The 12,252-nt window shown below is 46.3% G+C and overlaps 1 protein-coding gene across 1 annotated transcript in view; it reads right to left on the reverse strand.

The window, feature by feature from the left end:
- LOC114046891 (minor histocompatibility antigen H13) overlaps positions 1 to 12,252 on the reverse strand; it is a 34,875-nt gene that overhangs the window by 7,036 nt on the left and 15,587 nt on the right. Inside the window, exons 4-10 of the mRNA XM_027867496.1 lie at positions 8,276 to 8,364; positions 7,041 to 7,126; positions 6,766 to 6,891; positions 6,272 to 6,329; positions 4,566 to 4,649; positions 3,078 to 3,114; positions 1,229 to 1,331 (exon numbers count right to left, since the gene is read on the reverse strand). Of these exons, the coding sequence (XP_027723297.1) occupies positions 1,229 to 1,331; positions 3,078 to 3,114; positions 4,566 to 4,649; positions 6,272 to 6,329; positions 6,766 to 6,891; positions 7,041 to 7,126; positions 8,276 to 8,364 (583 nt within the window). The remainder of the gene's footprint in view (positions 1 to 1,228; positions 1,332 to 3,077; positions 3,115 to 4,565; positions 4,650 to 6,271; positions 6,330 to 6,765; positions 6,892 to 7,040; positions 7,127 to 8,275; positions 8,365 to 12,252) is intronic.

Raw genomic sequence — 12,252 nt, forward strand, 5'->3', positions numbered from 1 at the left:
GAACACAGCCTACAAAGCTATGTCGGTTTTTCTATCAACAAGACCTCTGGAAACCCAGTTCTCTTTGGGCCTCAGTTTCCTCATCTGTAGAATGACCATTGGTTAAGTGACCTTGAAAGTTTTTTCCAGCTCAGATAATCTATGCTTTATTTGCTCAGACCCTGCACAACGTCCTAGAGATACCCAGCTGGGCAGTAATACCAGGGGCTAGTGGTGTGAAGTGATGAATCCTGCCTGCCCAGGGAAGATCATCCCTCCCTTCTCCCTCCAGGGATGGCACTGCAAAATGTATCCAAAGTTGAAAAGGCAGAACTGCTGAGGGGGAGTGGTTCATGTGCCAGTCCCAGAGGTGGGAGGCCTAGGTTCCAGTAATGGCTCTGACAGACTTATTAAGGGACTTCAGGGAAGGCATTTTCCTATTCTTGGAGTCACAGTTTCCTCATCTGTAAAATGAAAGAATTTATAGTCATATATTTCAGGGCTAGAGGGACCCAAGAGAGATTGTGGTCCAATCCCCTTACTGGATAGTAAGAAACTTGAAGCCCAGAGAAAATGACTTGACCAATATCTCAAAGATCTTAAGCAGCAGAGCCACAATTTGAACCCAGGTCTTCTGACTCTAACTCCAGCACTCTTTCTACCAACCCCCAACCCCCACCCCTGCCCCTTCCTGAACTAAGGTCAGGAAGGACCAAAATAGACAAAGAGAAAATGTTTTATTCAAAAGGGGCGTATGCCAGTCTACAGGATCATGACTCTGTAACATTAGGGCTTACACATGGAAAAGATGGCCGGAGTGGGAAGTGCCATCTGCTGGTGACTCTTGCTCTCACTCTTCATTTCTCTTTCAGATTTAAAATCTGAAACTAATATTTCTTTGGAGCGTTAGGTTTACAAAGAACTTTCTTCCTAACAATCCTTTGAGGTAACTGGTGTAAGCATCCTTAGCCCCATTTTACATATATGGAAACTGAGATACTGAGAAGGAAAGTGAGCCACTCAAGGTAGCTAAGGCAGGAAGGGCATGAACTCTTTACCCAGGACTTCACACTCCAAGTCCAGTAGTACTCTTTTTGCTATGTCCTGCTGTTTCTCTTACCAGGCCATCCCAACTTGAACTGAGGGCAGAAAGGGAGTAGAAAAGGTGAGGGTAGAGAAGAGATGGGCGGTGGGTAGAACTCAGCTCCTGGGCTGCTCTCATCAGGATAGGCTTGGCCCTATCACTTACCTGGGCATGTTTGAAGACGTGCATAATGAAGATAGTGAGGCCCAGGCCAAAGATGTATGCCACGAAGCTGGTGTAGAAGTATGTGTGTGTGTTCTTCTTCAGGCTGCAGTGAGCAAAGAAGGAGAGATGGGTTAGGACAGTCAGTGACTTCCTGATTCTATTCCCTCCAATGGGTCTTTGGTCCTTATACTTTCAGGGGTCTTAGAAGCTGGGAAGGAGAAGACTGAAGCTCTTTGCTTTGGAGGCTCTCTGCCCCCAAGAAATCTCTAGCATTTGCCCCCTCTTTTCCATCTCAATGGCTTCCACCTCAAAGCAGGTCCTCCTTATCTAGTTCTTGGATCATCATGATAACCTGTCTCTCCCCCAACAACTCATCCTACTGACTATGCCTGAATCATTCTCCTATAGTCTGGCTCTGAAAATTCCTCTCCTCAAAAATCCTTCCCTGGCTCTTTAGTGCTTATTGGGTAAAGGCCTAATTCTTAAAAGCTTAGCATCTGATGCCCTCCACAATATGGCCCCAAACTACCTTTCCAGCCTCATCTCCTACTCCTCTCCTTCATGTTGATCTCCAACTAAACTAGTGTTGATGCCAATCCCTCCCCCACCCCCCCAATATACATTCCATGTTGTCCTATGCCTTGGTCTTTACTCTTCTTCCCATTCCTGGACCATCCCTGTTCCAGCTCTGGTCACCGAAATCCTATCCTTGAGGTCCACCTAAGCTGCCCCCTCTTTGGTGAACTTTTCCTTTCCCCCTCCAGTTAGTGAATTTTGCCTCAAATCTTTTAGATCTCTGAACTGAATCTTTCCCATGCATCTGTCACATTCAGTGGTGTATTAGTTTTCTGTGTACATGTCCTGTTTTCCCTCCTAGCCTGTGAGTTCTATGTGGGTAGGGTCTTGTTGTATCTCCAGGACCTAACAGTGCTTTGTATACACAAGGTGGGCAGGTAATGTTTGCTGCAATGAACTAAGCTGAATTTAGCTGTATCCCATAAATGCCAAGTTGCTTATTGTCCAACACAGACATGAATGGAATTCTGAGTCTCTTATCTTAGCTGCTTCAAAACTCGTTATTTTAAACAATCCAGTTGAAGAGCATGCGGCTTTATGACAGACACCTATTAAATGTCAGCTGAACTGAACTGGTCACCAGGCTGTGGCACTCTAACAAGATAGGATCTGTGTCTTATAAAAACTTGAGTTTCCTTACCACTCAGTACAATGCTCTGCATAAAATGATTTAAAAATGGTCACTCGATTTTGAAGTATTGAGGTTACCATTGAGTCTCATGTCTCCTTATATGATCCAATCTTTTTTCCTACCTCCCTGTCAACACCAAGATTTATTCAGTGCCCACAATGTAGCCCTGGCTGGTCAAGGCTGGGGAAAACACCTTCAAGATTCTTCTCCTGATTCTCCAAGTCTGGGCCTTTGGCCACCCAAATTAACCCTTGTCTTCCATCCTGAGGACAAAGCAACTCTAGGCTGGGAGACGGGAGAATGTGGTTGTCGCCCTGGGTCGAACATTTCCCCTCACCCTGCCTCTGCTTCTACTCGGTCTAATGAGGAAGTAGGAATACAGAGTATCTCAGATTCTTTTCAATTCTAAGACAATTATATTTCAGACCTTGGGACTAAGTCTGACTTGGCCCAGGGCTGCCTAATTCCCCATTGCCTAGTTTTGGCTCAAATAAAGCTTTGACACCCTCTTTTAGGCGTGTGGTGAGAACATTCTGGGAGGAGGAAGGAGGTGGGATACTAGAGGTAGTATGGAAGGTGGCTGGAGATAGCTTTGGCTGAGGACACCTCAGTTCTCTTATTTGCCTGAGTTTCTGGGCTCACCTGATGTCAAAACGCAGAAGCAGAGCAATGAAGATACCTAAGGGGAGAAAGTGAGAGTCAGAGACTGGTGGTGGGGGCTACCTGGGAGGCAGGGGCCCCACAGTCCTCAACCTATCCCTTAAGCTCTCTGAGCATCATCTTCTTTATCTGTGAAACAGAGGGGCTAGGCCACATGAGCTCTACAGTCCTATCCAACAAAAATACTCAAAAAACTCCCTCCAGGTAGATGCAGAGATGTTTCTATGGGGGTGGGAGTGAGTGAGAGGCCACGGGACGTGCAGAGACCAGAAGAGTTCTCGATATTTTGCATGTGGAGACTGCGCCACCTGGTGGCCAACATCAAGAAATGCTGACTCCGAGAACTTGGCTTCTTGGTCAGGCTCTCCAGCTGACTCACTTACTGGACTCTGGGCAAGCTGCTTCCCCATGCTGGTTTCTTTCTTTGTCAAATGGATAATAACCACCAGCCTCCCTCTTTCACGAGGCTGTCATGAGGATCAAATGAGAATGGACTGGAAAGGGCTTTGAAACTGCAAAGTGCCCACAAAGAGGTGGCCTCTTCATCTTTTCACAGGGCAAGGCTCACTACTCTTGATTCTGTATTATTTTCATTAAAACCTCCAAGAGCCCATCTCTTCAGGGTAGACAGTCTGACCTCTTCCAGCCTGCCCAACAGCCATGAATACAGCCACCCCTGTACCTGTGTGCAACCATACCTGGCAGCACTCACGCCAATTAAAGGTCAAGCTCACAGACCTGCATGAAGTCACAGTCAGGAACGTCTAGGTGCCCAGGGTGAGTTGCATACATGGCCCTTTTCCGTCAAACACACAAAATGCTCGTGTATTCAGTCATAACCATTCAGGTATCCACAGCTGGGCATATGTGCCCATGGGTGGTTGCAAACACACTTAAACAGTGGTCTCAGATTCCAGCCCCGTCCTTGACATTTGGCACAGGAAAAGAAACAAAGGCCTGCTGATTCACTGAGAAGCGGAGTTACCTTTTCTGGACCTCCCAGTCTGGCTGGGTGGCACCCATTTGATGCAGGGGAGATGGGCCTACAGAGAAAGAATTTTTTAAGAGCATTTTCCCTCCATGGCTGCTTGGGGGTTTCTAGCCCTGAAAACTGCTTACCCCAGAAACTGCATGGCCGGTTTTGTGCCACGAAATCTGGGTTGGAGTTCCAACCCCAACATTAATCAACTGGCCAAATCATTTACTCTCTGGACCTCAGCTTCCTCATGTGCCAAATGTATATAATACTTACTTAGCCTCTTCCACAAAACATGTATGAATATGAAGATAACAGTGGTAAAAATGTTTTGTCAGGAACTACAGAATACTAGGAAAAAGGAGTCTTGAGGAAGAAACTGGGGCTGGTGAATGGGGGAAGAGTGAAGTTGTTACTGTTTCCTCTCTCTCAGCATAGACTCTCCTCTGATTACTGACTGCTTTTCCCACTTGCCCCCAAACTTCAAGCATTACCTGGAATGACGACGTCTCCCAGCCCCAGCATGGCAAAGTTGTCAGCCTCCAGCCCCTTTTCCAGCAAGTCTTGGGGGAAAACCACTGCAGGAGAAAAGGAGGAGGGGGAAGAGCCTTAGCTAGTAGTTAGGAAAACTTCCTAGGAAAGAGCAGGGTAGAATACACTCATGATGGAGCTCCCATGTTTGATTAGCTCAAACAACTTTGAGAAATAGGGAGAGCCCTCAACCAAGGAGTCGAGAGTCTTGGATTCACATATTAGGTCCTTTACTATATCAGCTATGCCTCCTTGGGCAAAGCACTTTCCTACTTTGGGCCCTCTGTTTTCTCCCTTCCTTTTCAAGGCAGTATTTTGTCATGGAAAGAACACTGGAATTGAAGTCAGAGGTCCATGACTTGGAGTAGATTGTATCACTGTGGGTAAGAACATTGGATTTGAAGTTAGGAGGGCCCAAGTTCAAATCTAGCTTTATATTTTTACTAGCTGTATGACCCTAGGCAAATCATTTAAGCCTCTTTTTGCCTCAGTTTCCTCATCTGTAAAACGGGGATAATAACACCTGATAGGGCTGCAGCGAGGATCAAAAGAAATAGCATATATAAAGGGCTTTGTAAATCTTAAAAGCTCTCCACAAATGCTAGCTATCATCATCACCATCATTATTAATTTCTCGGCCTAAGTTTACTAATCTCTTAAAAAGGTTATTGAACTGGATGAACTTTGAGGTCCTTCCTACTCAAATGAGGATAACCATAGCTGCATATCTTATTTCACAGGACTACTGTCAGAAAGATGCTTGGTAAAATGCTATGTAAGTGTGAATTGTTAATATTTTTAGTAGCAGCTGTTATGCGGGAGGTGGGCTAGATGATCTCTAAGGTTCCTTCCATCCCTAAAACCTAAGATCCTGTAAATTCAGCCTTGCCACAGGAGACACTGGACAGTTATACCTAGACATGCCTGAGCAAAGGGCAATGGGCCTAATTTCAAAGGAAGAAAGGACACCAGGATCTTGAAATACTGGACCCTGAGCCTGGCTACTAAGGGCCTGTGCCTGTGAGGGACAGCCCTCAGAGCAGAAGCTCTGAGGTTGAGTAGGGTGGGCTTTCCCATAGCCTGTGCCCACTCCCAACCAGGGCCTCTAATATACCATTGTCTGCATCCTTCTTTCCCTAATAACATTATCTTTGTCCCTGCTGCACCTGGACTAAAAAAAAAATCAATTGTGCATGCACAGGATGGGTGAGATCCCACTTCCCTCAACTACGCTTTTTTTTTTTTAAATTAAAAAAAAAATTTTTTTTTGGGTGAGGCAATTAGGGTTAAGTGACTTGCCCAGAGTCACACAGCTAGTAAGCATTGTGTGTTTGAAGCCGGATCTGAACTCAGGTCCTCCTGACTCCAGGGTCAGTACTCTTATGTGTTGCGCCACCTAGCTGCTCCTCAACTAGGCTTCAATTTCCTCATCAACAAAAATGGGGATAACCTTTACCCTGTCTTCCTTACAAAGATGGATCAAATGAGAGAATGGATAGAAAAGTTCTTTGGAAAATATAAGCAGCTGTAGCCCAGTGAGATGTTATTAGTATCAGAGTTGGGCTGAGGCTCTCAGTGGGCAAGAGCTTAGTCCTGAGAATGCTGCAGGTCACTGAAGAGAACAGGGCCCAGGGGGTATGGGAGGTCCCTTGGGCAGGGGTTTACTCACATTTTATCGGTGCCTCAAAGGACTTGGCCACAGTTACCATCACATTGGTGCCAAAGACCTAGGAGTGAGAGAGACCCACGAGGTCGTGAGGCGTGGAGGAAGGTTCTTACAAACCCCATTCAACCAAGGGACTCTGGCATCATCGGGAAGGAGCCGGCGCTTCCCAGAAGCTCCTCTCCATCCTCTGACCCACCAGATCTTGGTCAGGGCACTTAGGAACTAGCATTGTTACAATGACCTTGGGAAACTATAGGTGGAACACTAGATGAGATCACAGATCTACAACAGGAAGGGACCTCAGATGTCACCTAGAACAACCCCCTCATTTTATTTACGCAGATGATGTCCAAGGGCCCTCCCAGCTTCACCATTCTTTGACATCTTTTTCTGTGAAACAAGAACCAAGCTTTCTAAGAACAGCAACAGCCGAGGGGACTTCAGCCTGACTCCCGCAGCCTGTCCATCCCAGGAAACCCCAGCACGGGGCAGCTCACCCAGAAGATGTCGTAGACAAAGAGGCCTCCGAGCAGGATGCAGCCTGTGCTGACATTATTGAGGTGCAGGAGCTCCACTCCGTTGAGGGAGAAGGCCAGGCCAAAGAGGTTGTTGGCAATCCAGTGCTGTTGGAGAACAACGTACCCCCACCCAGCCCGGGAGGTGAAGCAAGCTCTTGGCGGAGCTGGTGTCTTCCCTCTTACCTCCTCCCATCCATCAGGCAAAGGGGGTGCTGCCACAATCCGATTCAAGACCACGCCCTGCCCCCCCTCACCTTCCTCAGCAGGTACCAGACGCCGATGATACTGCTCAGGGTCAGGCACACGAGATCCTTGCTGTCAAATTCATAATTGACAATTTCTGCAGTAAGAGGGTGGGGGAAGGGAGGAGAAAGACTGTCAGGTCCAGGCCCTTCCATTGAATGAGTCTGTGTTCCTGATCTTCAGGCATTTGTGGGGAACAAGAGGCATGTTATAAGGGCTACAGGGCCTGAATCTTACTAAGGAAGAACAAATGCTAAGAAAGCATTAATCATCCTTATTAAGTATGGGGTAAAATGTTTTTCTCCTGAGATATAACCAATAGGACCAAGCAAACTCTTGGCAGCTCTAAGGTGAAGGCAAAAGAAAAGAATAGGAGGAAGAAAATTCAATTTTATTCAACCAAAATTTATTAAGTATTTACAGAGCATTTAAAGCCCTGTGCCAGACACCAGAGAAGATTTAAGTTTTACTTAAGATATGATCTTTGCTGCCCTCATGGAACTTAGAGTCTTATACGGGAATAAAACATAGACAGATACAGCTATAATAACACAGTATTTCACAATGAGTGTATCAGAGAAGTGAAAACCAAGCACTACTGAGGCCACGATGGGTCAGGCACTACCCACAGGAAGGAACCAAGGAAGGCGACCTTCCTGGGATCAATCTAGCCATCCATCAATAAGGCAATAAGCATCTGTTTCTTCCATATGCCAAACTGAAAGTACAAAGGCAACTGGAACAGTCTGCTCTTTGAGAGCAGGGACTCCAACCTTTGTTATTCTAATAAATAGGAAGAAACAGGTCTGGAAGGGAGAGCACTAGGAGGAGAGAGGGAGGGAGGGAGAGAGAGAGAGAGAGAGAGAGAGAGAGAGAGAGAGAGAGAGAGAGAGAGAGAGAGTGTGTGTGTGTGTGTGTGTGTGTGTGTGTATGTGTGTGTACACACAGAGTTTTTGCACACAGCTCAGGATAACTAAAAGTCTGCTCTTCTAGGGGAAAACACTTCCTTAGAGGCTGGGTGAGCAAGAGGTTACCAGGGCAGAGTCTGACTTCTGGTCAGAACCTAAGCTGGAAGGACCACTCTCCAGGTTAGAAAAGGAAGAGGCAGCAGGTGGAGTGCTTCAAACATGGTGGCCTAAAGCCTGAGGAGATCCTCAGAGAGAAAAATTACTGAAGAAGGGAAGAAGAAATGAAGAGGCGATCAATCCCTTCATAGGCCTACAGGGATGTTGTCTTAAGGACTTACCTTCCTTATTCTCCCCTGAGCCTTGTGTGAAGAGTAGCTGATACTGCTTGTTGGGAAAATTTGCTGGGAAGAACTTGTTCATGATGGGGCTAGAAGAGAAGAGAAATTAGAAGTCACATCAAAACAGGCACAGCCGGAATGCATCGGCCTGGGAGACAGGATGCCCTGACGCTCCCCCTAGCTTGCTGAATCCCTGGCTGAGGACTGGGCCCATAGAAAGAACAGACTTGCAGTTACAGGTTCATGAGATTTAAAGGCAGGAAGACCAGTAGAGAGAACTTAGTGAACCTCTCTCATTTTACAGACAAGGAAACCGAGGCTCAAAGGTGTGATGTGATTTGCCCATGGTCACATGGAGAGTGAATACAACACGCTGCCTGGATAATGTGGGAGAAGTTTCATCGGTCACATCCATTTGGATCTCATCTATGCCCTCAACACTTAGGGTTAAGTGCTGGAATTTACAACCTTCCTCTGAAGCAGCAGAAAGATGCCAGGTCAGGAGTCAAGGGGCTTACAGTTGGGTCCTAGACCTGCCATGTATTAGTCATGTGACCTTGGATTAAAGTTACCCCTCTTCTCTGGACCTGAGTTTTTTCACCTGTAAAATGAAGATTACCTGTCCTGCTCGCCTACTATGAGACTCATGACAAATCAATTTGCAAACTACACAGTGCTACTGAAAGGTGAGCATTTCCCTGCCCCTTGTCTCAAGGTCTCTATTTGTAAAATGGGATCAGCACAGGACTAAGGCTTACTGTGTGAGTTCCCCAGACATGAGAACATTACTGATTCCTCCTTAAAAGCTGGGAACCAAGGAAACACAAGTCCTTTGGATTCATTGCCAGGAGAGTTGATTTTCACAGGAGTAGCAACATATTTCCACAATCTTTCAAAGTATTTTTCTCACAGCAGTTTTCTGAGGCAGGTAATATCATTATTGTACTAATTTTACAGAAGAGGAAACTTAAGGTCGGAGAGGTTTCTGGACTTTCTAGGAAATGACAGAGTGAATGGAGTCAAATCTAAACCCCAGGTCTCTTGACTCCACACGTAGGGCTCTTTCCACACGTTGGCACATTTACAAGATTCTGAATCAAAAGACGGATTAGTTCCTATTTAGCAGATTATTTTATCAATTTCTAATCCTCTGAAATCTGGTAATTCACACATAAGGCTTATGGCAAATAAATTCCCCTTTGGGCCTGAGGTCTTTTTTTAGTAACACGGAGGCCCTTTTTCTTTTGTTGTAGCCCAAGGATCGTCTGTCTCACCCAAGATCCTCAAATACTCCCTCATCTGGGTCTGGGGTTGCATTTATCTGCTCCTGCAGGAGCTATGGCCCAGGTATACTCATCTTTCCTTCAACTGTGATCTGAACAGTTTTTGCCCCAAACTCTTATTCCCTTGCCCCATCCTGAGTTAGACCTTACATCTTCTTTTGTTAAGCTAAAAAGATCTATTGCTTTGAGCATCTTGACTGGTTTTCCTGTCCTGTGAAAACCTCCGAATCCTATAAAGCTCTGCAATGGTCTAGGAAAACATGGTGCTGGAAGTGAATTCTGTTTTGCAGACGGGTAGGTGTTTCTTTTGTCATCTCAGGCAGGGATTCACGAAGTGTGGGGGGCTACCTCTTGAGAGCCCAACTCCCCTACTCTAGCACCTTGATGATGAAGATTGAAATTCTCTTCCAGAGCCAGAGCTGGTGATGCACTGGAGTGAGACATGGAGATGCTGCCATCCCTGGACATGCTGGGCCTCCCACAGCTTTGGCTCTAGTGTAAGTCTCTCTCCTTTAAGAGAGTCCTTTGAGTTGGCATCTGTGCTGAAGTCTTTATGTCTGGTGGGAGAGGAAGTTCTAGTGCTGGGTGTTACAATTTCCTTTAACTCCTTTAATTCCTGATAATTGTTGTTCTCAGGGGGCTGGAAGCAGTATGGGGGGCCTGGCCAGACTATCTGAGCTCTTGCTCTTAACTCCTGAGAAACAAACCCCTCTTCAACCCTGATCTGCTCCACAGAACAGCATTTCTCCAGGTCCACTGCCTGCGTGCACCCAGAGCCTCAGGACCAGCTGACTGAGAGAACTCTGACAGAAGTGTGTGTGTGGGGGGGATTCTCCTTCATTCCTTTTCACAAAGGCGCTTTGCTTTTGGAAGAATGGTTTGGAAGCCCTTCTCCCAGGTTGTGCAGTTATGCACAGCCTCATGTAAGCTCACATGTATAGATTTGCAACTTACCCCCTCTTCGAAGGTCTTCTGGGCAGGGAAAGGAGGATGGTACATAACTGGACTAAGGAGAGAAGGCAGTTTCTCTCTCCCTGAAGGTATTCACGCAGATGTGAATGTGGAAAGAGTGGCGGCTCCTTCTGTCTATGGTTTGGATTAGATGGATGCTGACACCCTTCCCACAAAAGGAATCTCAATGCTCAGCTGTCAGCCAGGAGCCCTGAGGCAGAGAGGGTGCTCCAAGGATGGTGGCTCTCACACTTTAGCTGACTCCCCTGCTCAGGCCAGTTCACTTAAGAAGGCCTAACTTGGGAAGTGGGAAGGGTGGGCTGTAACTACAATACAAACCTGATGTGGGTGTGGCTTAAATGTTTTCAAACTGGGAAGAAGAGGCTTTGCCTTCAAAAAATGGTTATACTTTGCCGTGAGGTTTGTGTGTGTACATGGGAGTATCTTTTTGAAATGGGCTGCCAAGAAGAGAGCCAGAGAAGAGTGGAAAAATAATTTTAAGGGAATCCAGAACACAAATCAGGGGTAAGCTGGATACACATTACACAAGGGGTGGGAAGAATCAGAAGGACCAAAACTTTCAGCGTCTTGGCTGTTTTACATCTAATGCCTGATGATGGACAAATGAACAGTTAAGTGCTTAATAAACTTTGGTCAGTGCCACAGAATCACAGAATTAGAAAGCTAGAAGGGACCTCAGTGGTCATCTGGTCTAACCTATATGCTAAAGGAGCCCCGACTAAGAAATATTCCACAAGTGGTCCTCTAGCCTTGGTCTGATGACCCCCGAGGAGGGGAACCTAATAACTCTAGGGCAGTGACTCTCAAATTTTCTGGTCTCAGAACCCTTTTATACTCTTAAAAATTATTGAGGGCCCCCAGAAAAATTTTGGATTTGTGGCTCAAAGCTATCATTACTTACACTATTAGAAATTTAGCTCTTAGTAGTATGAAAAGTTTTGACCTCACAACCCCCTCCCCAGCCTCCAAAGGGGATTTCAGAAAGCCCAGGGGTTGGGGAATCCCCAAGACCCTGGGCTTTCTGAGATCCCTGGACCATATTTTGAGAATCACTGCTCTGGAGGCAAGCCATTCTACCTCTGAACGGCTCTAATCATTACAAAGTGTTTTGACATTAAGTGTAAAGTTGCCTCTTTGCCACTTCCTCCCAGTGCTCTTGGTTCTGGCCTCTGAGGTCAAACAGAACAACTCGACAGACCTTTAAATGCTTAAGCACAGCCATCGTGTCCCCTCTGCATCTTTTTTTCAGGCTAAACATGCCCACTTCCTTCATGATCCTCATGACAAGGACTCAGGGCTTGGGGCTCTTTGCCATCTTGGCTGCCCTCCTCTTTTAACTTGCCAGCTTATTTATCAATGTGCTTCTTAAAGCCTGGCAGCCAGAACTGAACCTAATACTCCAGACGAGGTCTGATGAGTTGAGGTCAGCAGGTCTGGTGCTCCCTATTTTTGGACACTTTATCCTCTTGCTGCAGCCCAACATTGCATTAGCTTTCTTAGCTGACATGTCACACTGCTGCTTCATATTGAGCTTGCAGGACACTAAAACCCCCAGATTCTTTTCAGGACAGCTCCTTTCTTTCCAGGCCTCCCACATCTTATTCTGGGACCAGGAGTCCCTCATTTATCTCTATCCTTATTAGATTCAGTCCAGTGCTCTGGCCTCTCAAGACTTCTTGGGATCCTGCCTGTCATTCCATCTGTCAGTTCTCCTTTCCTGTT

The sequence above is a fragment of the Vombatus ursinus genome, unplaced genomic scaffold (genome assembly GCF_900497805.2).
Source record: "Vombatus ursinus unplaced genomic scaffold, bare-nosed wombat genome assembly UNPS02014786.1, whole genome shotgun sequence".
Lineage (NCBI taxonomy): Eukaryota > Metazoa > Chordata > Mammalia > Diprotodontia > Vombatidae > Vombatus > Vombatus ursinus.